The 23,833-nt window shown below is 39.1% G+C and overlaps 4 protein-coding genes across 13 annotated transcripts in view; 2 read left to right on the top strand and 2 right to left on the bottom strand.

The window, feature by feature from the left end:
- The window catches only part of rspo3 (R-spondin 3), a 13,479-nt gene extending 11,350 nt beyond the window's left edge, over positions 1-2,129 (top strand). Inside the window, exon 6 of the mRNA XM_027019287.2 lies at positions 1,160-2,129. Coding sequence (XP_026875088.2) covers positions 1,160-1,374 — 215 coding nt within the window. The 3' untranslated portion in view covers positions 1,375-2,129. The remainder of the gene's footprint in view (positions 1-1,159) is intronic.
- A 2,336-nt stretch (positions 2,130-4,465) lies between these two features.
- On the bottom strand, positions 4,466-9,006 carry fez2 (fasciculation and elongation protein zeta 2). Of its 6 annotated transcripts, XM_027019255.2 has the most exons (9): positions 8,302-9,001; positions 7,384-7,492; positions 7,150-7,266; positions 6,821-6,938; positions 6,482-6,747; positions 6,203-6,283; positions 5,926-6,001; positions 5,783-5,848; positions 4,466-5,155 (listed from the first exon to the last, which is right to left on the bottom strand). In XM_027019255.2, the coding sequence occupies exons 1-9, from the start codon at positions 8,607-8,609 to the stop codon at positions 5,139-5,141; spliced, it is 1,158 nt and encodes a 385-aa protein (XP_026875056.2). In that variant the 5' UTR covers positions 8,610-9,001; the 3' UTR covers positions 4,466-5,138. The 6 variants fall into 6 exon arrangements, with proteins under 6 accessions (XP_026875056.2, XP_026875055.2, XP_026875054.2 ...); XM_027019254.2 differs by having other exon boundaries at positions 5,926-6,283; positions 6,482-6,588; positions 8,302-9,006; XM_027019253.2 differs by having other exon boundaries at positions 5,926-6,283; positions 8,302-9,004.
- A 1,624-nt stretch (positions 9,007-10,630) lies between these two features.
- cnih4 (cornichon family AMPA receptor auxiliary protein 4) lies at positions 10,631-15,637 on the top strand. 2 transcript variants are annotated; one of them, XM_027019293.2, is made up of 5 exons: positions 10,631-10,737; positions 11,230-11,298; positions 11,793-11,905; positions 12,022-12,162; positions 13,012-15,637. In XM_027019293.2, the coding sequence occupies exons 1-5, from the start codon at positions 10,669-10,671 to the stop codon at positions 13,037-13,039; spliced, it is 420 nt and encodes a 139-aa protein (XP_026875094.1). In that variant the 5' UTR covers positions 10,631-10,668; the 3' UTR covers positions 13,040-15,637. The 2 variants fall into 2 exon arrangements, with proteins under 2 accessions (XP_026875094.1, XP_026875095.1); XM_027019294.2 differs by lacking the exon at positions 11,230-11,298 and having other exon boundaries at positions 10,636-10,724.
- Positions 15,638-17,271: 1,634 nt separating this feature from the next.
- On the bottom strand, positions 17,272-23,721 carry wdr26a (WD repeat domain 26a). 4 transcript variants are annotated; one of them, XM_035531121.1, is made up of 15 exons: positions 23,022-23,721; positions 22,363-22,462; positions 21,933-21,989; positions 21,698-21,834; positions 21,044-21,141; positions 20,766-20,771; positions 20,337-20,493; positions 20,049-20,187; positions 19,713-19,853; positions 19,508-19,627; positions 19,250-19,395; positions 19,053-19,131; positions 18,823-18,952; positions 18,406-18,600; positions 17,272-18,230 (listed from the first exon to the last, which is right to left on the bottom strand). In XM_035531121.1, the coding sequence occupies exons 1-15, from the start codon at positions 23,321-23,323 to the stop codon at positions 18,208-18,210; spliced, it is 1,830 nt and encodes a 609-aa protein (XP_035387014.1). In that variant the 5' UTR covers positions 23,324-23,721; the 3' UTR covers positions 17,272-18,207. The 4 variants fall into 4 exon arrangements, with proteins under 4 accessions (XP_035387014.1, XP_026875081.1, XP_035387013.1 ...); XM_027019280.2 differs by lacking the exon at positions 20,766-20,771; XM_035531120.1 differs by lacking the exon at positions 17,272-18,230 and having other exon boundaries at positions 18,246-18,600.
- Positions 23,722-23,833: the final 112 nt, after the last annotated feature.

The following is a 23,833-nucleotide window of genomic DNA, read 5'->3' as shown; positions in this document are numbered from 1 at the left end:
GTGTGTGTGAGTATGTGTGTGTGTGTGTGAGTGTGTGTGTGTGAGTGTGTGTGTGTGTGTGTGTGAGTGTGTGTGTGTGAGTGTGAGTGTGTGTGTGTGTGAGTGAGTGTGTGTTTGTGTGTGTGTGAGTGTGTGTGTGTGAGTGTGTGTGTGTGTGAGTGTGTGTGTGTGTGTGTGTGTGAGTGTGTGAGTGTGTGTGAGAGGTGGCGGGGGTGGAGGGGGTAAGAGGTGAAATGAGACAGCTCTCTCAGTCTGTGGGAGGAGATGTAGGGTTTGCGTGGCCTTCAGTGAGAGAAGGAGCCTGAGGCTCACACCCTTCATTGTTGCTGCTGTCTTCTAAACAGCCGTAGCTGGTAGAGCAACGTATCACCCTGGCTGGACCCCAGGAATGCACAGGTCAGTGTGGGCTGCAGTGGGCAGGCTGCCCTGATCCCCCAGCACCAGGGAGAGCAGCGCTGATTAATCAAGTCGGAGAGCAGGGCTGAGGGGGGGAGCCGGGTGTGTGTCCACCTCAGCACTTTCCCAATCCTCCGCACAACAGAACTCAGCCTTGCTCCACTCACCCACTGATAAGCGCCCGTCAGGAATTGAAATTGGCTCGTTGTGAACATTGAGCAACACCAGATAAAGTAACATCAACAGAATTTTATTTTAAGGCTCTCTATTTTTGACAAATACTATCAGAAAAAGAGGACACTTTATTTGCCAAGTGCACTGCTAAAGCAACAAAAAAGCTGTTGAACAAGACTGCCATCTTGTGGCTAACCTGAGCACAGCAGTTACAATATTTATAGAGTTTTCCCCGGTCCATATTTTAAATTAATTTGGTTGAATTAATTATTCACAAGTGACCCATAAACAGCTATCAGTGTGAGGATTATAAATGTGAAATTGCATTTCTTAATCCAAATGTAACAGATTGACATGGAATGTGCCAAATTCTGTGCATGTTGACATATTACTAGAGTATTTTGATACCTAATTAACTATTTTATACTGTTTTTAATAACTATTTTTATGCTATTTTATAGAGCAGAAAGAACAGACATTACTATGCAAAAACTGCATATAAGGACTGTATCTAAGGAGTCTAAGGAGTCTAAGGAGTCCCTGGATTCCTTTTATCTGGACTCTAACTAATGTTGCGTGTGTTTATCAGGAAAGAGTGACAAAAACAAAGGAGAGCGTAAGAACCGCAACAGTCGGAAAGACAAGGCAAACGGCGAGAGCCGGCGAGAGCGGAAGAAGGAGCGTGAGCGCGAGAGAGATGACAGTGATCGGGAGGACTCGGAGAATGGGAACAAAACTGAGCAGCGGCGCCGGAGGGCCCAGAGCGGAGACCCTGCACACGTCCAGGGAGGAGCAGCAGCGTGACGTGCTCCCACAGACCTCCCCCTGCTCCTCATGCCCCACAGCCCCTTTGACCCCTGGCTTTGGGGGTGCTGCTGCTACCTGTGTAATTTAAAATGTATACTGTATATGCACAAAAGAAAGGAGGCACTGCTCATTCAAGAGGCCATACCCAGTGTGGCTCTAACTCTTCCCCCGCCCCTGTGCATCTAGGGGGTACCAGTGTACCCACGGTTGGTACCACATACAGGGCGTGGAATGCGGCTGGATTCTGACTCTCTCTGGAGTGTTGTAGGACCTAGTACAGCATCACTTCATGGTTGAATGTAGGTTTGTGTGATATCATGTAGAGTTGCTGTTGTATAAACGTATATATATATATTTTCTGTCTTTTTTTTCCCTTTTTTTTTTTTTGCTGAGTAAGTTAAAAGTGAGCACGCTTGCTGGCGTCATTGACATTGCCTGCCAACGAGGCCATGACTGCATGATGGACTGGTGCAAACAGACCAGAAGCAAGGACAGGCTGTCATTGTGCTGGATGACGACATAGTGGTTCTCCTGCCAATGTTTTATTAGTCTTTGTTCAGTGTTCGGAACAAAGGGGGAGTTTGCCTGCCTATAGTAACAGAATCTGAGCTTTCAATTAAGCCATCTTACCAGAAATCAAAAGCACCTGTAAGTCCAATAAATAATGCCATTTGTATGTGTTCACTGGTTTTTGTTGTCTCACCTTAAAAAGTGAGAGGTTTCTGCACAAGTACAAATATTTTTTTAAAAATGATTTAAGTGATATCTCTGAGTCTCCAAGCAAAAAAATCAAAGAATTGCTGTGTCCTTGTCTCCATATTTGTATTGTGTATGAGAGAGAGAAAGAGAGAGAGAGAGAGAGAGAGAGAGAGAGAGAGAGAGAGAGAGACTGATTGATTGATTATGTATGTTTGTTTGTTTTGTTTTGTTTTTTATTTATTTTGCTTAAGAGGAAGCTGAAACCAAATATCCAGGGCGGAACAAACAGGGATGCCAAATACCATGGGATATACGCAGACAAGAAGATATCATAAAATGCAAAAATTATCTTAGACCACCACAGTGAAACAAAGCACGACGACCTAGAACATTGTGGAAAAACAACAGGCTTTATCTAACATCAAAAATAATTACACAAAGGCAACTGTGTTCTGCTGTAGCCAATGCTCTTCAACTAACCCATTCACTGATAGCACACTTGTTATAATATATCCTACGGCCTCAACATGAATGGCAACATGAATGTTTTTTTTGTTTGTTTGTTTATTTCATACAAAGTAATTCAAAGTGCTTTACACTAAGATAGATGTATTAAATAGAAACAGAAAAGACATTTTTTATATGTTTATAATAAAATTTATAAATAAAGAAATAAAAGTGGAATTTAAATAAATGATTCATAAAAGGTATAAAATGCATAAAATCCACATAGAAGTTTAAAACTGTCAGCGAGAGCTATGTTTTGGGCCTAACTGAAAGCTGGACTGAATAGACCCAGCTTTATTTCCAATTTATATATGCCTTGAGATTCTTTGACAGTTTATTTCTTTTAAGAGCTGCATTGAAGCTAAATGCTGCTTCTCTGTGCTTAAGTGATTACCATAGGCATAATTAATCAATGAACTCCTAATAATCTGCGAGGCCTGCTAGCATTGTGTTGTTTGAGTATGTCAGGTAGATTAATTGGCCCTGAAGCATTCACTGTTTTATAAATGAGTAATAGTACCTTAAAGTAAATTCTATAACATACTCGGAACCAAGGTAAGGATTTAAGAATAGGAGTGTATAGGCATGTTCTGTTGTTTTGGCTCTAGTAAGAACTCGGGCAACTGCATTCTGAATCAATTGAATTTTACTTTTTAAGGGGGACCTTACAATAATCAGTCCTGCTAATAAGGTCATGAATGAGTCTATCAAGGTCTCGGATTGACAAAAAAATCTCTCATTTTATTAATGTTTTTGAGATGATAGAATGCTGATTTAGTAATTGCTTTGACATGACTGCTAACTGAAATTAGAGCCCATTACAACACCAAGGTTCTTGCCTAGCTCTGTTGATTTGAGAGCTCTAGACTCAAAACAGCCAGCAAGTCTACAGCTCTCATCTTCATTTACAAATAAATTCATCTTAGTTTTGTCTTTATTCAGCTGCAGGAAGCCTTTGCACATTCAGCTTGTATTATGTTCAAGACACTGACATATTGAGAGCCCAATCAATCTGAGTATCATCTGTATAGCTGTAGTAGGATATTCTATGGTCTTGGAAGATTTAGCCAAGGGGAAGCATATAAATTGAATAAAATCAGCCCAACAGAAGCAGAGTTCATAGGCATTAGCTCAGACATATATTTGTCTATTTATATTTTCTATTTCCTGCCATTTGGATTTGACCCAAACCTGTTAAAAACCTGAAAATCCAACCTAATTCTCAAGTCTGGCTAAGAGCAATTTATGATCGATGATGTCAAAGGCACTGTAGAAGTTCAGATGTTTTTCCACAATATGTATTTAAACAGATGTCATTAAGAACCGTTACAAGAGGTCTCACTGCTGTGGTTGGGATGGAAAACATGAAAATGGTCAAAATAGATGTTTTAAGACAAAAAGGTACATATGAAATGGGACTGTAATTAACACATTTGGATCTGTTTTTCATTTGAGAAGGGGTTTAAAACTATGGTTTTTAGTGCACTTGGAAAAGAGCCTGACATGAGTGAAACATTCACTATGTGTAATATTTTGACCATATTATCTACATGTACTAATATTGAGGAGACAGCTAAATTGCTGAGCATAGAATTACTAATGGCCTGTCTGATATGCTGCATTTTAATGAAAACCAAATTAAAATGCATAAATTATGACTACTAAGGGGAATTAATCAGAAAAGCAAGTGTTCGTAAAGTACAGATCGTTCTTTTTTTCCATCATTTCTTTTTTCCCTTAAAAATAGAATGACTGAGGGAAAATAATTTCATAGGGCAACTATAATGATCTACATTAATAAATAATATGCTGCAAATACAAAAATAGTTACCTGACATATACAGGTGTGTTTGTGACATAAATAAGCTGTGATACAAACAACTGATTAAACAGAAATTTATTTGACAGACTCAAGAATGATTCAGTATTAGTTGTACAGTTTTCCCATCATTGTCACTTCAGCCTAATTTACTTATTTGGCATAACAGTTTGATGTTTTGATGTTAAGGTCTAAATAAGTCTCATAAACAATAATTTATTTTGTGACAAGTTTATTTTATTTTTTTCTCTAAAGAATGTAACTTGAGAACAGCAATACCCATATAACACAGAGTGTGTTCTCGGGATACAGGAAAACTAGTCAACCCTTAGGATTGAAGCTACAACACCCCTTGGAGCAAAACTACAGCTAAACAAAAGAACATTGTCAATTTTAAAGCAATACAAATTTAAACAGCCTATGGCATCACATGGTCTTTGCATTTATAGTGCGTAAATAAAGACCAAAATGAAACATGCATTTTCCAGAGGTGGTTATAAGAGCACTTTCGTTTTATAAAGTCACACCTTTTTGTTGTTCTTCAGATGAATTAAACTTCTGACATAAAGTATCAGAGTTGAGATAATACTGCATGTCAGTGTGTGGCATGAAAACCATCATAGTCCTTATGATGGAAGAGATGAAAAATAAAATTTGAGTGATTAAATGTGAAGTGAAACGCACTGAGAAAGTCCATCTGGAAATAATTTCATGGAAACGTCCTTTTTCTGTCAATTCATGTGGGGCAAAGCACTGTCAAAGAGAGCACAGATAACAACCTTAGCTTGATGTGACAACCTTGATTACATACCTGTCATGATCATTTAGTATGATTCATAGACCTAACAATGACTAACTCAAAATCACTGAGATCAATGGCCATTTTCACAGAAATGTCAATTCACTCTGACGGATGCTTAAATAGGAAGGCATATGTAGCAGTGAACAGAATGATGGCAAGGAAACTGTTAAGATTTAAGGTCTTGGAAAAAGATTCTAAAATTGTGCAAATATGCAAAAACACCTGAAAGCCCATCCAGACAGAGACTGCACTAATGACATAGCTAAGTGAAGGTACAGCAGGAAAGATGCTGTAGGTGAATGTAGGCACAGTGGCCTGAGAACTGTTGTGCTGAGCTGTGCACGGCTGTTAGCAGGTCAGAGTGACGGTGAAGGAAAACGGTGAAAGTATAGCGAAAGAGATGGTTTGAGATTATTGTAAATATCCCTGTGCTAGGTAACAAGGGGCCTTAAGTCAGATGAACAAAGTTCCTTTTCATTATTATGCATCAATTACGTAGAACCTATTAAACACTATATAATTGTTGCATAAAACTATCACTGCTATTCCAGTTATAAAAGAGAAACTGAGATGTCCACCTTTAAGGATGTAGTCTGTGAGAAGACTGGGGACATTGTCACTGTCATCCCTCATGGCTTCAAGAACTTTAGAAAGAACAAAGAAATCATGAGGAATGAAAATTTTACTAACTCTCATATAGGACTGAACAGGCAATACTCACTTTTTGTGAGAATCTGAAGATCCCCAACTGATGGTGGCCCACCCTTCTTCTCATAAGGGATGACTGTAGTGAGATACTGTGAGAATGTTGAAGACACTTGTGAGGAGAGTGGAAGGTCAAGACCAGTTATAGCCATAGTATTAATATGGCTAAAGGTGGAATGGACAGACCCTTGCAAAAAGAAACAGTCATACTTTAAGTCTCTGTTTGCCTTATATCTGTTGATGAAATCTGAGATCTTGAGAAAGAAATGAAAGGAAGGGAAGAGAACAGCCACCTGTTTGTCCCCGACCCCATTCCCAAAGGTTTGACGCAAGCCGTTTTGAATGGCAGTAGAGATGCTCTCCATGCTGAAGCGCTGAAAGACCAGAATGGGTAGAGAAGAGCAAAGAACACTAGAGGAGCAGGACTGAAGGGCTGAAGAACAAGAACTGAAGAACTACACTCAGAGGTGAAGTAGGAAAAGAAGCAAACTACTGTGTGGCAGTAACGTCAAGTTATTCAGATACTTTCAGTCTACCCTTTTATGAAGTAAATGAATATTGATGTTACTCACACTTTTCGGTAATCTCTCTGCTCTGCCATGCTGGCCTCCAGCTCCGTTTTTTAGTTTCCTCTTCTTTTTCAGGAATTCTCTGTGTTCCTTCTGACGGTTCTGCACGTCTATTAGCACAGAGATGAAACTGTTCTTCACCTCCTTTTCAAAGTCCAACTCATCTCTCAGCGCCAGGTGCTGGACCAGCTCCTCAGAGTAGCGACAAATGGCTGTCTCCACCTCCTCCAGTAACTCATTTAGCTCTGCAACACTAAGGTTCCTCACTCCTACATACATACCTTTGGTTAGACACAGCACAAACACATGCTCATATAGACAGACCTGTATATGGGCACTTACTCTCCTCATAGCTGTGGCAGTTACTGCTTGCTCTCTGGAACAGGTCTGACTGAGTGGCGCTCTGTTCTGCTTCCGAATCTGGAGAGTTCTGCATCATTTCCTCAATCTCCTCAATTACCTTTAAAGCAATGAATGAATGGTTGGTACCATAAACGTAGAATATGCTATGCAATCTATGCTATGCAAAAACAGTGTCCATCAAACTACCAGAACATAGTTTGCCTTGATAATGCATATCCTCAAATGTGAACCCTAAATTAAAGGGCCACTATGACTCAGTTAAGAAATGAAGCTTTTGGTTGTACTACAGTGAAGCTCTACAGTGGCACCTGCTCTGCAGTGAAGAGGGGCTCCTCACTAATGCAGGACACAATGATGGAGTGCATGTCCATTTGTTCCCTCAAATCCTCATCATCAGATACATCCAAATTCATATTATCCACCTTCTGAAGCAATAAAATAAGGAAAACGTGTTAGTCCAGTCAAGAACTACCATCCTCTCATGAGCCATTTCCCCAGGAGTGCTGAGTCAGAGGAGAGAAGGATGTGGATCTTCCACTCACTGGCCTGTCCTCAATGTTAAGGGTCGGGAGGTGAAGGGACCGAGAGCGAGAATGACTCCAGTCAACTGGCATGACATTGCCATAGTTATCCGTCAGGGCATTCCAGATCCTATGACAGAGGGGAGGTGCGCATTGTTAGGCAAAATCAAAAAGAGGTTCTCCTCCAACGGGAGTGTGTAAAGAAGAATCGCACAAGTATAATTTCACATGCACATAAAAACTGTAAAAAAAAAAAAAAAAAAAAAAAAAAAGTAGAACTGGCATGTTTTTGGTATTTACATTTTTACTTTACCTAAAACTGGACAGCATGGCTTGCTTTATTGTGAACATGGGGGAAATGGTTTCTTATAACCAGTAGACCAGTATTGGGTCTACCACCAAGGAGTTCGTTATACTCGTGAAGAATGGTTGAAGAAAATCACTTTAGAGTTATAAATTTACTCTAATCTCATTAAATCAAGACAATTCATTTTTACAATCCCGTTAGATTAAAGTAAAGTCGCACTCTATAACCTATGGAAAATTGAACTGTCTTTAAGCCATTACCCGGCAGATAGGCTACCACGAAGTCACGTGATACCACTTACAAAGGGAGCTGGGCTATCTCAGATGCTGTAATTTTGCCCGTTTGGTACTCTAAACGTCAGACAAAAAGTACAATATTTCACGTTTGTATTAAGTAATAGACAATGTTAAAGAAAATAATACAAATGACACTTTTTAAGTGCAATAATATAAAACCTAACTTTGGCATGCTTCATTTACTATTTATTAATTATATTTATTAAATGACCTATCAGTCCATTACTGCAGCTTCAAAGCAGTTCGCCAATTGGTAGCATATCTCCTTATCTTCCAATATCATGTACTAGTCGACGCGTCAACCCATCTCTATATTTTAGTATGAACTTTACTTACTCGTCATTTTTTAAAACGGTATCCTCGGATATTGGTTTTACAGGAGCTTTTACTTCGGTGGATTTATTGTTGAAATTTCCAAAGCACCCGATTAATTTTTCGTCGAAATCGTTTACCAGGTCCTCCATAGATTTGAAACTGAACGTCTCCCCACACAGGCCTTTATCGTGGTCTGGGAAGCCCTTCAGGAGCTCCGATACTTCCTCGACGTTCAAGTTAAGCCGATGTAGTTGCTTTTCCCGTTCCGCAATATCCGTGAATTCGTTAAAATCTTTCCACTTATCTAGCTGCTCTAAAGGAGCCGCCATAGCTACAGCAGTGAGGGAGGGAGGTTCACGCTAGAAGTATCCAGTATCCTATTCAGTCAGCGCAGGAATTCTTCATGACAGCGAAGCATCCTATGACAGCAACAACAGCTCCCGCCCACTCACCAGCGCTTCTTTTGTTTGTTTTTATTTTTTCACTCCTCTCATTTTGTTTGTTTGTTTTATGCAAATAGTTACAATTGCTACAGTATAACTGTAAATCATAAAGCATTCGGCAGTTATTGTAGTTTTCGGCCTGTAAACAATATACCCTATATAAAAGGTAGTTAATTCTTAAAATCCCCATTGGTTACAAGGTTTGTATCCAGTTGGCTTAAGTCAACGCCCATGGTGTTCATTTAACACTCTAGATCTTAATTCAACATTTTACTATAGGTTTTAACACCGGCTGTAGCAAAAGCAGGAATCCCCCGGCATTCGTTTTTTATTTGATGGCATCAGTAAAGTAATCAGCCTATTTCCTTGGGGAATTGACTGATTTCATGATGAGACGCCACAAAATAACGTAGAAGAAGCGTGTTCTCGCCGGTGAAAGGAACGAGCTGGTCCTCCTATCATACTGTTCCGGCCTGACGCCTCAAGGACCAAAATCTGCGTTTGGTTAAGTTGGTCCAAAGAAGAGGATATCTCTTAAAATATTTAATACAGTTGATGTCAAGAAACTGCGTAGTCAATACCTACCATTTCCTCTACCTCCTTAGGCTAGGGAAGTTCATTTAACAAAAAAGAAAAAAATTAATGATGTTTACCCCTCGGAATAATTATTTTTACCTATGATTCCACTATAATGACCTTCTAAATAAAAAAAAATGTAATTATGTCAGCATTAAATTTGGAATAACCAAGAGACGTTTAACCATTATTTTATGCATAATAATGTTGTGATATTGCTTAAATACTTTATACACAAGTGTAAATTCTTGAACACACCAAATATTGTCTTTCTTTGACAAAATAACACTAAAATAAGCCCTGACTTTTCTTTTTTGTTGTTGTTGGGTTTTGTTTTGTTTTTTTTTTGGGGGGGGGGGGGGTTTGGGGTCTATATATTTTGGCCCTTCCCCAAACAAAAGTTGATCCAACGCTTTTATGATGATGATGATTATTATTATTATTGCTGTTGTTGTTGTTACCTTTACAGACATAAAGAACTCACTTTGGGGAATCATAGACAATACATTATGATGTACTGTCTATGATTCCTCAACGTGAGTTCTTTATGTCTCTCTCTCTCTCTCTCTCTCTCTCTCTCACACACACACACACACAGTGTGTGTGTGTGTGTGTGTGTGTGTGTGTGTGTGTGTGTGTGTGTGTGTGTGTTTGTGTGTGTGTGTGTGTGTGTGTGTGTGTGTGTGTGTGTGTGTGTGTGTGTGTGTGTGTGTGTATCTATCAGGAGGTATACTATCAACAATAGTATTAAGTAATGTGTATGTTTTTGCAGATTTACTGTTCAAAGGCTTGGACAGATTTAAAGAAGTTAAACGGGATTTTATATGTCAAAGCAAAAATGAAATCTGAAGTTAGGCTTAGAATTCAATGCTTTGGCTTTATGAATATGAAATTTTCCTAGAAGACAAATAATACAGCATTATCAAGGTCAGTATTGACATTGTAAAACTAAAATCCTGCTGTCAGAACTCTTTATCACTGTTTTAAAGATATCAAAAGTAAAACACATACATCCATCCAATTTATTTGAGACTTGTGGCAACTGTAAAATAAATTTTAGCTATATTGTTTCATTGTTTTGTTTACAGAAGGAGTACTGAGGAGATATATTAGTGGGTCCAGTCGACCAACTACATGCATCTAGCCGACTGGACCTCCCTTGCACTGCCCCCACCCTTGCTCAAATGTATCACCTTGCCGAGCTAAAAAATCTTAGTAGTAATTAGAACATTTTTTTCAATGAATTTCAATCTGGCACTTAAACGTGACAGTTGCATAGGTGATGTTTTGCGTAAAACACGCGAATAACCACGTGGGCGCGGTCTTTTACCCCGGAAACAGTCCTCCAGACGGAGAAAGGAACTCGAAGATGGAAGCTGCTGTGTTTATTCTGTCGCTTATCGACTGTTGTGCGCTAATTTTTTTGTCCGTATATTTTGTATCCTTCCCTTGCATATCACCCAAATTTAGACTCAAACGATACTTTTCTGTTTCCATTCTGATTTTGTGTTGGCATTCTAGTCTACGGCGTTTAGCTGGGTAGCTAACTAGCGCTGGCCAGTAGCTGACTAACGTAGTCTAGCTAACTAGCTCGCGCAATCACGGAAATACCGACGAGGACGTCAGGCAATCACAGTTATTTTAACTTTAGTCTTGTTAAGTGGGACGTGCAGCTAGCAAAATATAAATAAAAAATTTAGCTGAACACGTAGCTGCCTAGCTAATTTAGGGGCTTTACCAAAGACGGCTTTTTAACGGATAGGATGCTAACTAATTAGGTTGATTTAAAATCACTGAACACGGTTGTTTAATTGGTGTTATATATTAGCTAATCTAGCTAGCTAGTTGCCTGTATTGTTGCTTTAGCCTTTTTGTTTGATTGTTGTTGCAAATAATTATAGCTAGTAAATAACCTTAACCTTCTATGCAGATAATCACTCTGTCTGATCTTGAATGTGATTATATTAATGCCCGGGCTTGCTGTTCAAAGTTAAACAAAGTATGTGTTCGTCATAGTGCTTCATTGGGCAGATTTTTTACATAAAAACATGCACCTAATACTAGTCAAATTTCCACAAGGATGCCAAGGCGCTTCTCTGGTTGTTTTCACTGTGTTTATTAAAAAGCAGTACATTTTCCTTTGTCAAACCCTTGTCGCTGTTTGGCGTAATCAGTAGTGCTCTATTACAGGCATTGGGGCACATTTTGTGTTTTTCCATCACATAATTTTAACATCTCATATAATTAACAAGTGTTTATGATCCTGGTCTTGTCTGTTGACACAAAATATGCTGGGCATGGTCTCCCAGAAATTGTGTTTGAGAAATAGTAGGTATTTGTACTGGAGAAGCTCTTTATTCAAAATATGAAGGTTGCTTCTATTTTTGCTTTATATTAAGGCTTTTATATCAGTCTGCCTCGGTAAAGGTGCTGTTATAATTTGATTGTCTATAAAGTCTAACAATGGGACTAATAAATTTTCTATGTGTGTAGTGGGTCATACCCGAACTAGTTGGCCAGGCTTTGGCCACAGTATTGATGCTAGTCTCCATGCACTGGTTCATTTTCCTCCTCAATGTACCTGTGGCTTCATGGAATGTTTACCGGTGAGCACTTGTCAGCCATATGTGGTATGAGTATGGCATGCCTTTTAAAAAGATCATAAACAGAATATTGTTTAATAAGATACTATATTACTAAACTGTTCTGTCTTTTTCACAAGATATGTAAAGGTTCCAATGGGTAACATGGGTGTATTTGACCCAACGGAGATCCACAATAGGGGCCAATTGAAGTCCCATATGAAGGAGGCCATGATCAAACTGGGTTTTCACCTACTTTGCTTCTTCATCTACTTGTACAGGTAAAACAAGAAACCACAGAATGTCTGACATGATGAATTGAAGTCTCATTTAGACAGTGGCTTTAAGAAGCTAATGATATTATTCATTCACCAGCCACTTTGTAAGAAACACTTTTTCTTCAGTGCTCATCTTTAGCATTAGTGGTCAGTCTGTGACTTCAGGACAACTTTTGGCTGTTTGTTTTTGATGAGCAGGCCACTATCAAGCCTGTAATTATATTTATACATGTAAAAATCCCACAAACACTGTTGTGCCTGATTAAACATATACTGGCTCAACCATGCCACTATCATGTCAGTATTAATGCTGTATTTATAGTGGTCAGTCTGCCACCCAGATAACATCTGTTCAATAACTGACCATTGATGTCCAGTAGAGGGCTGCTGATGAGTTGTGCATGGAAACAGATGGGCTGCAGTGTAATTATGCACAGTATAAAATGTGCCTATAAGATAGGTGTACCTGAAAATGTGGGTGGTGAGTGTAAGTACAAGTGTTTCTAATAAACTAACTGATGAATGTTTGAAGAATATCTTCTTTTACTCTACTTATTAATCCATAATACACTGTTAATCACCACTGTATACAATTAATATTGTAGAATACCTAACTTTGTAAATAGAGCTGATTGAGTAATAAAACAGCTTGTCAATGTAACTGATATTATAGATTAAATAAATAGCAGTAGGACTTAAAAGTTAAACAGTACTTAGACAGAAACCGGAACCTGTTTTGTCTGTCTTTAGGATTTCTACAAAAGTTGACTCCCTGTTTAACGTCTTTGTCCATCTAGCCCCTTGCCTGGTTTCAACCATACTTACTCTCACACTCTCTGGTTTCATTTTCAGCATGATCCTGGCATTGATCAATGATTGATGCGCTGCAGATGTAAGAATCATAAACTGTCTGCTCTGTGCTGTGACAGAATACACTCAGCAGTTACAGCCTGAGCTTCATCAAGAAAACACCCTCGACCAGACATTTCATTCCCCAACATAACCTTTCTCTATTCTGAAAAAACACAAGACATACAACCTGAAAGTTGCCCTGGATCAATTTGATAGACAGGTGTTACTGTGTCTGTTGCTTGCATATTTGCAGAGAAGTACAGCTCTATGTAATTGCTTTGTTTGTGTTTGGTCTAAGTGGCTCTAAAGCCACAGCAATGCTCACACCATGCACTGCATCTCAGGACTGAAACAACATGACAATCACACTCATCAGAGTGACGGATTGGCTTATTGCTTGTGAGCATGTCATCTCTTGACAGGCTTGTCTTAAATATGCTGTCATCTCCAAGACCCATGTCCATCTGTCTTTAGAATTTTTTTATTTTTTTATTTTTATTTTTTACACCATTAGTTGCTAGAATACTCTTTTTATACAATGTTTTATTAATAGACATGTAAGAGTAACTCTGAATAGGGAACTACAATACATGTTACAGGCTTGTCCTACATTTGAGGTCGCTTAATTTGCATTATATGTCCTTTTGTGTTTATGGTTCAAAGTCAGTGTTGTCTATAACTCGTTTTCTCTAGGACTATTACAAAGTTTTCAGTTTGGTTGAGAATGTAGGCTACAATGATTACCTCTGTGCCTTCTGGTTTTCATTTTAACGATTGTCAGAAATTTTGTCAAGCCAATATTTATTGGCTTGAGAACCATTGTTTAATTGTAGTATTGTATAAAAGGGGCATCTTAAAAAGTGCAGTTTGAATGAAAAACACTATGCTCAGGGGTAATAATAAACTGAGGAACTGTTGGTTTACAAGACTAATTGGCTTTTGGTCGGTCCTTCATGGCAGTCTACTCTGGTTTGTCCAAGACAAGCACCACTGCTTAGCTCTAGTATTGGTCTTCAGGTAATAGTTCCGCATGCTTTGCATCTCGTTCTTATTAACCTGTAACGAGGGATCTATATAATGGGATTTATATCTAAATTATCAAGAGTTGGTTTGAAATTGTGGCCATCATAGATGTCTAAGCAACTGAAAATTTGCACAGTATCACTACATCTGAACTAGACTTAACTGTTAATTGATGAACCATGATCACTGAGGGGAGACTCAAAATCTTTCCAATACTTGCCTATTTTTCCATCTTACCTATATGCCCGAAAGAGTGGAGATAAGCATCCTCTGTAGGACGTCTGGTTCAGGTTGTTTTTCTGCAATGCTGGATAAGGGTGAGGTAATCAAATAGCCAAGAAGCCATTAAAATCATGGATGTAAGCCCTGTAGTTTTGAACTTGCCGGTCTTGTGATGAGGTGTAACTGGGATTGTGGCAGCCTGTTTCTACAATGAAGTTAGCCTCTACCCACGGCCACATAACACTGCTGGCATATGGCTGAATACCCACTGCGTCCACCTGTTGTAACCCAGGTTTACAAAGAGTTCAAGAATCCACACATATTGGCAAGTATAGTCCCACTTGTTTACACAGACTTAAACTCATTCTAGTCAGACAGTTAAATATAGGGAGCCCTTCCTTCAGACAATGAAGGAAAGTAAGATGCAAATGTTTTTGTTTCAAGTGCAAATGATGGTACCTTACCATTTTGTAGGGTGAAGTTATTTTACTCTTTGAGTTAGCTGTTAGTTTTAATGCTAACATCTTTATGTGGCATATAGGGTTATTCACAGTAACCCCAAACTCTCCATAAAAAAATGCATGTTTCCAAAGGGTGACATTGCATCCTCTTGGCTCAAAAATTTCCACCATGACAATCACATTTAATTTAACATCTTGTGGGAGATGTATATTTTGTGGTTAAAATAAATAAATATACCATATGCAAAGGTACTTTACAGTATTTACTGTGCTCCCCTTCTTAGACAGAAATTCATTTGAAATGTATATAAAAATAAAAAATCTGGGGGGGGGGGGGGGACCCTCAATGTAGGCATTTTCCCCCCTTTGCCCAACTGGCTACACATCTGCTATTAAATGTTGGGGTCACCAGTGTGAAATGTGTATTCATCTATAGTCTGACTGGAAAAGTCTAATGTAGACATTAATGTAAAGTCTATAAGTAAAGACTAATGTACTTATGTAAGCCCAGCACTGTGTAACTGGTATTTGATCAAATTAGATTTGTTTCATTGTTTCAAGTGTCAGAAGTATGTTATAGGATAAAGATCAGTGACAGAACTTATAGCATTACTTAGACCTTTCAGCCACCCCTTAAAAAGACGAGTTCAAACATTCTAAATTTTTACAGTGGAGTTAGTAGTAATCAAAACCCTCAAAAACTAGGTATTGGCAAATATAGCTGGTAGCATTGGGAGAGGTTGAAGGGCAGTAATTTTATACATTATTTATAAGGTCATTTTCTTCTGTCTTCCAAATGTGTTGGGAAATCTTATGATCAGACATTCATTTATGGGGTAGCAAACATCTTGAAGTGTATTAGACAAGAAAGAATCCAGAGGAATTTTACAGATGTATCAATAAAGTCAAAAAATTCTCAATGAGAGAACACAATGCAATTTCTTTTTAAAAGCTCACCAAGTATATGTATTGTGTTGACAGCATTTCAGATTGTGCCTTTGCTGATGTCCCAGTAGAATGCTATAGCAGAGTAAAACATACTGACTCATCATGCTATTTTAAAACCCTGAACATTTTATTGAAAATATGCTTACGTAAGACTTCTCCTACACGTTACATAACAGTACAATCACTTAGAATATTAACACAGTTAAATGCAAAACAGATCCTTCAGAACCTGATGCAAAACAAACTGAGTGTTTGCCTGGTAATTCCACCCTGGGCCTCTGTGGTTAGTGAGCTGGCTCAAAGCCATGCTTTCACAGCACAGGAAAGCAAATCCAAGCCTTTAAATGAAATACGAAGTCACCAAAAAAAAAAGGTAATTTGCATAAGCAGAACATTGAATGTAACACTGGTGAGATGTCAGTGTTTTAATGGTGCCAAGATGTGTCTCTGTGTGTCACTCCTCAGAGACAGAACAGGTTTGGCTGGTGAGGGTAGGGATAACCTGTACAGAGGAGCTTACCTGATGCAGGTGGGAAAAAGATACCATTTTGGGGGGAAAAGGGACGCTCAGCCTAAATGATATTCTTGACCAGTCTTATAATACATGCCATAAAATACACACACATACATAGCACATATTACAAAGCAAATCATAATAGTCAAAGCTTGTTAGGCTTGATGGCCAGACAACACTCTGAATGCTTTAATTTTGCACATCACTCCTGTGTGTACAAACAAGATGAAAGTGTAAAAATGTCACATAGAAAACAAAAGTTAATTAACAGGCCACTTCCCAAGAAATACTTTATATATAATAATTCAGGGAAAAATAATGAGTAAAACAAAGGATCAATACAATTGTAGACAAACATAATGAATCAATCCCAAAAAATTCTCAAAATCTGACCTTTGTGATGAATAATTGTCTTAAGATAAAGCATTTAAAAAAGCAAAGACTATGAAAATATCAAAAAACATGACAGCATACTGACATAAGAAAATTAGCATATGGGGAAACATTTTGTGATTTTTTTAAATATATATATATATATATATATATATATATATATATATATATATATATATATATATATATATATAAAAATATATATAAACACATACATACACACACACACACACACACACACACACACACACACACACACACACACACACACACAAAGACTGGAAAGCCTGATGTGACCTAGCTTGTTTACATTACCTTTAAACTCTACTCTTCTTTGTCCATCAGCACTGAGAAAGCCACCAAAACTACTCTATATGATAACTGATCATCTTGCACGTCAACAGCCTATTTATTCACTGGAGATGCGTACCTTTGTGCTTACTACAATAACACAATCCAGATATAACCAACATTATCCATTTACAAAGGGAAAGCATTCATTGCATTTCTTGCACTAAATATGGTAAATATTTACATGTGCTCAAAACCTTCAAATATCAAAGGTCAAAGATCTTACGAGGTACCAGCAAAGAGGACAACAGAGGGCAAGAAGCATGCTGATAAGTCAAAACGGCCTGATCTGAAATCTTAAGTTTCATTGTTGGATCTTTCTAACAGCTTAAAAGATTCAAGTACGCTCAATTCTGGAGCATTACACTCCGTTTTAGCCTCACTGATAGCAAATGATGCTGTGAAGTCAAACATAACTCATGCCCTCCCTGTTCCGCTGTTTCTCTTCTTGCATGCTTTCCAGTCATACACACATGATGGCGACTTTAGAAAACAAAGTACCACAATCTGATGGAGGAAAAAAAGGAACTTGGGATCATTTTAGGATTTTCCTCATAAACTAAAACAAGTCCAATCCCACTTTTAAAAACTGACGCTAAATTCAGTCAATTGCTTCCATAGTTCTAAACGAGGAAGAAAAATGACACTGTTACATTCTGCTGGTGAAAACACATTTTTTCAGGCATACATTCACACAGATAGCTGAAAAGCACAAAGGTCATGCAGAAAAGGGTGTGATGGCCAACTTCTATGACCCCTCCAATATCTCCAAACCCCTGCTGCCCCTGTACACTAATCACATGGAGAGAGGGGCCTTGGAGATCATACCAACTGAACTAATTAAAATAATCATTTTTTTTTTTTTAAAAAGAGTTAATATTGTGAGGAACAGAACACACCATCACTACAACTCAAGCCAGAGGCCTGGACTGATTCACAACAATAAATAATAGAAGTAATAAATAATGCTTTGATTTGGTGTGGTTTGTGAGGCTGCAGTGTGGAGGGCAGGAGACAGACATCAGATTGAGGTCAGTAAGCCTCCTTGGCGACCAAAACAGGGATGCCACGCAGGTCTGAGGTCGCAGGGTAAAGGCCAGCAGATGGGTAAGTTTCATTCAAGTTGTCCAGCATTTCTGTGTTAGCTCAGCCTCTTCACTGCTATGGGGGGGACCTCCAGAAAAACATTGTGTGTGTGTGTGTTGTTTTTACTTCATTCATCCTTAATTTCTTGCAGTGTTTAAAGTGTGTATCACTGATTTGCCTTCAGCTTCAGAGTCAATATCAACTGTCCATGCTACAGCATTCTACAGAGGGGGGAAAGGGGAAAGCCAATTCATTTAATCCTGTATGTTCTCTGCCTTTCAACAGCTGCATAACAGGATGCTCAGGAACTGCGCTGAAAAACTAAAACTACTTTACTCTCACAATGTCCAGATCTTTATACAGTTTGTTGCTGTAAGTTGCAAACAAAGCTCTTACCGCTTAGCCCCTCTGCATCCTGGGAATCACTGAAGGGAGCGGGACCCCAGACCCTGACAGTGCCGTCGTCTGAGGCGCTGGCCATGAGGCCTGGCAACATAGGGTTCCAGCTCACACAGTTCACAGTGCGCGTGTGGCCTGTCAGCTCAGCAATGGGCAGCTCACTGCGCTTGTGCCAGATGTACACTTTATGGTCTACAGATAAAGGGCATGATACAAATACTCTCTCTATTGAAGGTGGATCAAGAGGAAAAATAGGAATGATGCTTCATGCACTTCAAGCTCCTGTAAAATGCTGACCTTTTTAGATGGTTCAATCTGTATTTAAATAAGTGAAAGTCTTGATATCTATCTGAAGAAATAAACCTAGCATAAGTCAAGAAAGTAGGAGAGTCATGATAAGCTACGTGTTCTTACCTTCACTCCCACTGGCAATGAAGTCCTCGTTATGGCCTCCAAAGCAGGAGTGGATGGTGTAGAAGCCCTGCGTCACTCCTTGGTACTTTCTTACCAGTACCCGGTCCTGTAGATCCCACAGATGAACTCCCTACACGAAACAAGAGGGAAGGTATGCAACATTACTATTTTACCTTAATATAAAAGACAGACATGCAATGAAATGAAACATTATGAAAGAAAACAAGTACCTGAGTTGCAACGTTTAATAGAGCTAATCTGCCATTCTTTGACACAGTAAAAGACATTATAGGGTGATCTTCCTGGACACTATGGGACACAACCAAAAGACAATGGTAAAGAACACAATACCACTTCTAGTTAGACAGGGTATACAGGTACAGCCATTCCAGTTAGACTAGGTCTACAGGCAACCTCACGCACTTACATGTTTCTGTCAGTCAGATCTTCAAAGTTGTATCCACGGATACGCTGGTGCGTGTCTGAGGCCAACACTGTCTTGCTGTCACTCAAGCACCACAGGCACTGAACGCGAACTCCTTCCCAAGAGTCCAAAAGGTTTCCATCTAGATCCTTATCATTTGGACATCATTATTTAAAGGATGCAAGGTAATCGGTTGAATTAACAGTTTTCAGTTGATAATTAGCATGGTTTGTTAAACACCAAGATACTGAAGATACCTACACACTGGTAAAACTGGCCTCTCTGGCCCCCAGTGACAAAGCGTTTGCCATCTGGGTTCCAAGCTACACTTGTCAGGCTGTCTTCATGGGACTGACTCATTTTTGTCCTCAATTCCCCTGTCTAAAAGACAAAAATATGGGTTCAGTGCAGACAAAGCAAAGCTGAAACCTAACATCAGTAGTATCTCTGTGAGGTGAGGCTGCACCTGAACGTTCCAAAGCCAGAGCTCTGAGCAATCGTCCGGGCCACAGGCTATCAGGTATGCATCATCTGGGCTCCAGGCCAGGTAAGACACCCCATAGGCATGGCCTTCCAGAGTCTTCAGTTGCTTCAGCTGGTGTGTCTCCTGTCAAACCATAGCAATATTTGTCAAACCCAGAGTCAAGCTACCCTCATTTCCCTCCCTTCTGATAAAGACCTTATAATCAGTTTATTCTTGTTTACTAAAATAATATTATTATCCAAGTTCTTGTTTAATGCATGGCCTGTAGTTCATTTTTGTTTTCAAGAAAAAAAAAAAAAAAAAAAAAGAAGTACTTACTGGGTCGACCTGCCAAATAATGACTGTAGTGTCTTTGGATCCTGAGGCCAGTTTGGTGCCATCATTGGAGAATTTACAGAACCAGACCTCATTGCAATGCTCTGTCAAGATTTGCTGTGTGTAGCATGGGAATTGTTTCCTAGAGACAATAACGAGAATGCATTTTAGAGAGGCCATCTGTAGAGCCTCTACGGCTTGATGAAATTAATAAGATGAATCGGCAGGACCCGATTAGGTAAAACCAGAGCACAAAACCAGAGCACATAGGTAAAACCAGAGCACATTAACCTGCTACAAACATGGTCCACCAGCAGAGACACAGATTCCAGGCTGCTGTCCAGTTTGGTGTTGTGGTACAAGCAGCGATCTCTCTGCAGCTCCACTGCCTGACGCAACAGTGTCTGCAGCCTGCGAGGGGGCAGCATCACCGAAGGGGGCAGGTACGCTACAGAAACGAGAGAGAGATGGAAAAAGATGGAGTGGGAGGGGCAGGTTGCCAAAACAGAGACAGCAGGGAGATGAAGCTGATTAAAGACCATATACAGGGTTAGGGTAAATTCCATTTCAATTCAGCCACTTCAGGAGACTTACTGAATTTAGTTCACCAAGTTCACCACTACATCTCTATTAGTTTATTCCCTGATTTCATTTCCTGAGTTGGCAGAATTAAAATGATACCAATCCTAACCCTGAATGTGAGAGGCAAAGGGGAATTACATGATACTGATAGACAGATAAGAAGGTAAAATAAAGAAAGAGAGAAGAAGTAAAATGAATGAGAATAAGGTTGGAGAATTGTGTAATGCTGTGTAAGGCTTTAACTGTAATACATACAGGATAATACATGCATACTTTATTTATTTATTTTTTTAATTCTCACACATCATGTGAGAACTAAAAAAAAAACAAAAAACAAAAAAAAACAACAACATGGGAACCAAGTACAGAGGGATATGTGAGGAAAGTGTTTGCGTGAGTATGTGTACTGTACTTACTCTGGAGTTTGTCAAGCAGTTTGGAGCGAGAGGACAGCCCCTTTCCTTCCCATTCAGCCTTGGCTCGAAGATCATCAGAATGACTGCACATCAGATACCTACACACCCGACAAACACTCATCACCAAAAGGTCTACGGCATCTACAGCATGTCCACTCCATCCTGAGAGTTCATCACTCTACATTATCACAGAATTAATGTAAAGGAAACTTCCACTAAGGGATCAAAGTTTTCTAGATTCTTCGGTTTTATCCACTGCACCAAAAAAAAAAAAAAAAAAAAAAAGATCTGGCCATGGGAACACAGTACTAGCATTTAAATATTTTTCATTTTTTAGGATTTTATGTTATTTATTGATTTTACTGCCAAAATGTTCATGAATATATTATTATTATTGGTATTATTATTATTATTATTATTATTGTTATCATTATTATTATTATGATTAGTAATAGTAAGAGTTGCATTAGTAGTAATTGTTTTTTAAATACTTATACACAACAGTAATACTATTAATGAATATTAATTCATATTATTCATATTAATGAATAAGCAAATTGGCATGAAACAGAGCAAATAAGCATTATCCTTTCCACTTCCCACAAAGAGATGAAAGGGCTTTCAAGTGAGTAATAGATAGCAGCAGTACTATACCCGCTCAGGACATGAATGCGCTCGGTATTGTACTTCAGAGGAGTCAGCTCTGCTCTTAGAACATGCAACGCTTCCAAAACCTTCCCGTCCTCCAAATACTCCAAATACTTTTGCTGCAAGAGTAAGAACTTCATCCGCTAAAAATAGGCAGAAAAAGACATGTGTCAAGTCAGCGTCTGATTGAGACAAAGCTTCAATACACAGAAAAGCACTTGTGAGGATATTATTCTCTTACCACAATAGCATTTGGTGAATGCATCAATGTTCTCAACTCATTGAGATCACTTTCAGCCTATCAGCAAAGCAGAGACAAATAAGTTCATACAATTAATTCACAAGGACATTACACCCAGTGCTGGATGGCAATGACTTGAAAAAGAACCACTAACTGTGAAAATTATTTAAGAAACTGACTTAATATGCATCTGCACACCAAATACCTAAATTCAAAAAAGTTTACACAGCATTTCTATAGTCACCTTTGAGTGACTTCAGTTGTAGCTAGCAACATAACAAACAAACAATAGATCCCATCAAACATTTAAATATAGACAATTTTCCCCATTTTTCCATTTAATATAGTCCAGGTAAGTATAATACAATAAACTGGACTTAGTTACAAGGCACTGCCAAGAAAAGGTGTCGGATGAATGTGTTCTCAGTACCTTGTCCCATTCCCCCTCCATTACATGGTTGCGGAACTTGGTGGCAGAAGGATGTTCAAGTCTACAGCCTGATTCCTGCATCAGTAAGTCCACTGTCTGACTAAAAAATGGCAGGGATATGGACATTGTTTACTGATTCTAAAGCTATTATTAAGCCACATGCAGTATGTTTCTAAGATCCATGCTAAAATCTTCAGTCTGTTGTAATGTAGGTTAAGCCAGTAAACACACAATGAAATTAATTTAATGATTACTGCTAAATAGGCAGCACCAAAGCAATTTTGTCCATTTTAAATGTGTACCTGAAGAACCTGTTTATAACATTTCTAAACACAACTGAGTGAACAGAAATAATACATCTTGGAGGTAATTTCTAATGTTACATGTATCTGAAAAACTGGTATTTTCTACCGACTCGTTTGGACATAAAATACTACTGCTGACAGTCCTTTCTGCATTCTGCAAAATGGAGCCCCCTGCGTCCTCTTCCCTGTGTTTATCATCCTCCTGTTGTCAGTTCATATTAGAGGGGTTTGCATCATACCTATGACTAATGTCAACAGCTGAAAATCGCCACTAGTAAGGTGGTGGATTGTTCTGTGCTGACATGACATTTTACATGATTAATTTTTTCCGCGTTACTCTAAAGACCTACTTACTTGAGCCCTAGACCGTGTAAATGCTGTCCTATTAAACGGATGACATCTTCATCTGACTGAGATAGACGTTTTTTCTTTTTCATGCTTGAACCCGTCTCAGAGCCCAAGGTCGTGCCGGTTGAAACAACAGAATTTCCCGATGATGGGACGCCGTTGTTGGTAGTGACAGTAGTCCCATTGTTTGTAGAGGATAACAGCCCGTTTGAATGTGCTCCTCCGGCAGTGGACGACTCTCCGTTTTGTGCGCTATTTAGGCAGGACAGCTCTGAATTTTGTCCCTGTCCTGCCCCGTTGGCCTGCATGTTATAAATGCTGATGTTGGTGACTCTGTGAGGGTTACGGCAAATAGTAGAAACTGCGCGAGGGCTTGGGAAAGAAGTAAATCCTAACACCACCGCAGAGAGGCCCACAAGATCAGTAGAAGCCCCGGTCTCTCCTGCTCCCTCCGCCACCGATGCTCGGTGTTTCTTCCGCGGTGGCGGCGAAGCTCCGCCGGTTTCCGAGTCGGAGGAGGAGGAAGCGGAGGCCAGAGTTACCTCACTAGGAACGTCAGTGACAAGACGCCTGCGGTCTCAATTTGTGTTGATGAGGCGTCAAAATTACAGTTAGAAGGCTCGCTACAGTAGTCGCAGTTTATTTCGCTGGGGAAGGCGATCACTGTTCTTGTTATTGTTTGTCAGAGAACAGCTGCAAGCCCATTATGGACGTCCTTGCGCAATGACGTCACAGGGAAGACCTAAACAACCTTGAGTTTATGCTACATATTCAAGTGCTCCACGAAAAGTTTAATTTTCAGAATTACCAAAATGTCA

Source organism: Electrophorus electricus, chromosome 10 (assembly GCF_013358815.1).
Source record: "Electrophorus electricus isolate fEleEle1 chromosome 10, fEleEle1.pri, whole genome shotgun sequence".
NCBI lineage: Eukaryota > Metazoa > Chordata > Actinopteri > Gymnotiformes > Gymnotidae > Electrophorus > Electrophorus electricus.
Note: the sequence above shows the minus strand (reverse complement) of the source record. Positions and strands in the feature narration are given on the sequence as shown.

Bases quoted from the DNA above. Each gene is read 5' to 3' on its own strand.
- fez2 (XM_027019253.2), bottom strand. From the start codon at position 8,609: ATGGCGGCTCCTTTAGAGCAGCTAGATAAGTGGAAAGATTTTAACGAA. The intron at 7,493-8,301 runs GTAAGTAAAGTT...CCTCTGTCATAG, and splicing joins ACCGTTTTAAAAAATGACGA to GATCTGGAATGCCCTGACGG. The intron at 5,849-5,925 runs GTGAGTATTGCC...TTCTTTCTAAAG, and splicing joins TCTTCAGATTCTCACAAAAA to TTCTTGAAGCCATGAGGGAT.
- cnih4 (XM_027019293.2), top strand. From the start codon at position 10,669: ATGGAAGCTGCTGTGTTTATTCTGTCGCTTATCGACTGTTGTGCGCTA. The intron at 10,738-11,229 runs GTATCCTTCCCT...CCTTCTATGCAG, and splicing joins TTTTTTTGTCCGTATATTTT to ATAATCACTCTGTCTGATCT. The intron at 11,906-12,021 runs GTGAGCACTTGT...CTTTTTCACAAG, and splicing joins GCTTCATGGAATGTTTACCG to ATATGTAAAGGTTCCAATGG.
- wdr26a (XM_035531120.1), bottom strand. From the start codon at position 23,323: ATGCAGGCCAACGGGGCAGGACAGGGACAAAATTCAGAGCTGTCCTGC. The intron at 21,990-22,362 runs GTACTGAGAACA...CTTTGCTGATAG, and splicing joins TGGAGGGGGAATGGGACAAG to GCTGAAAGTGATCTCAATGA. The intron at 21,835-21,932 runs GTAAGAGAATAA...GCCTATTTTTAG, and splicing joins ATTCACCAAATGCTATTGTG to CGGATGAAGTTCTTACTCTT.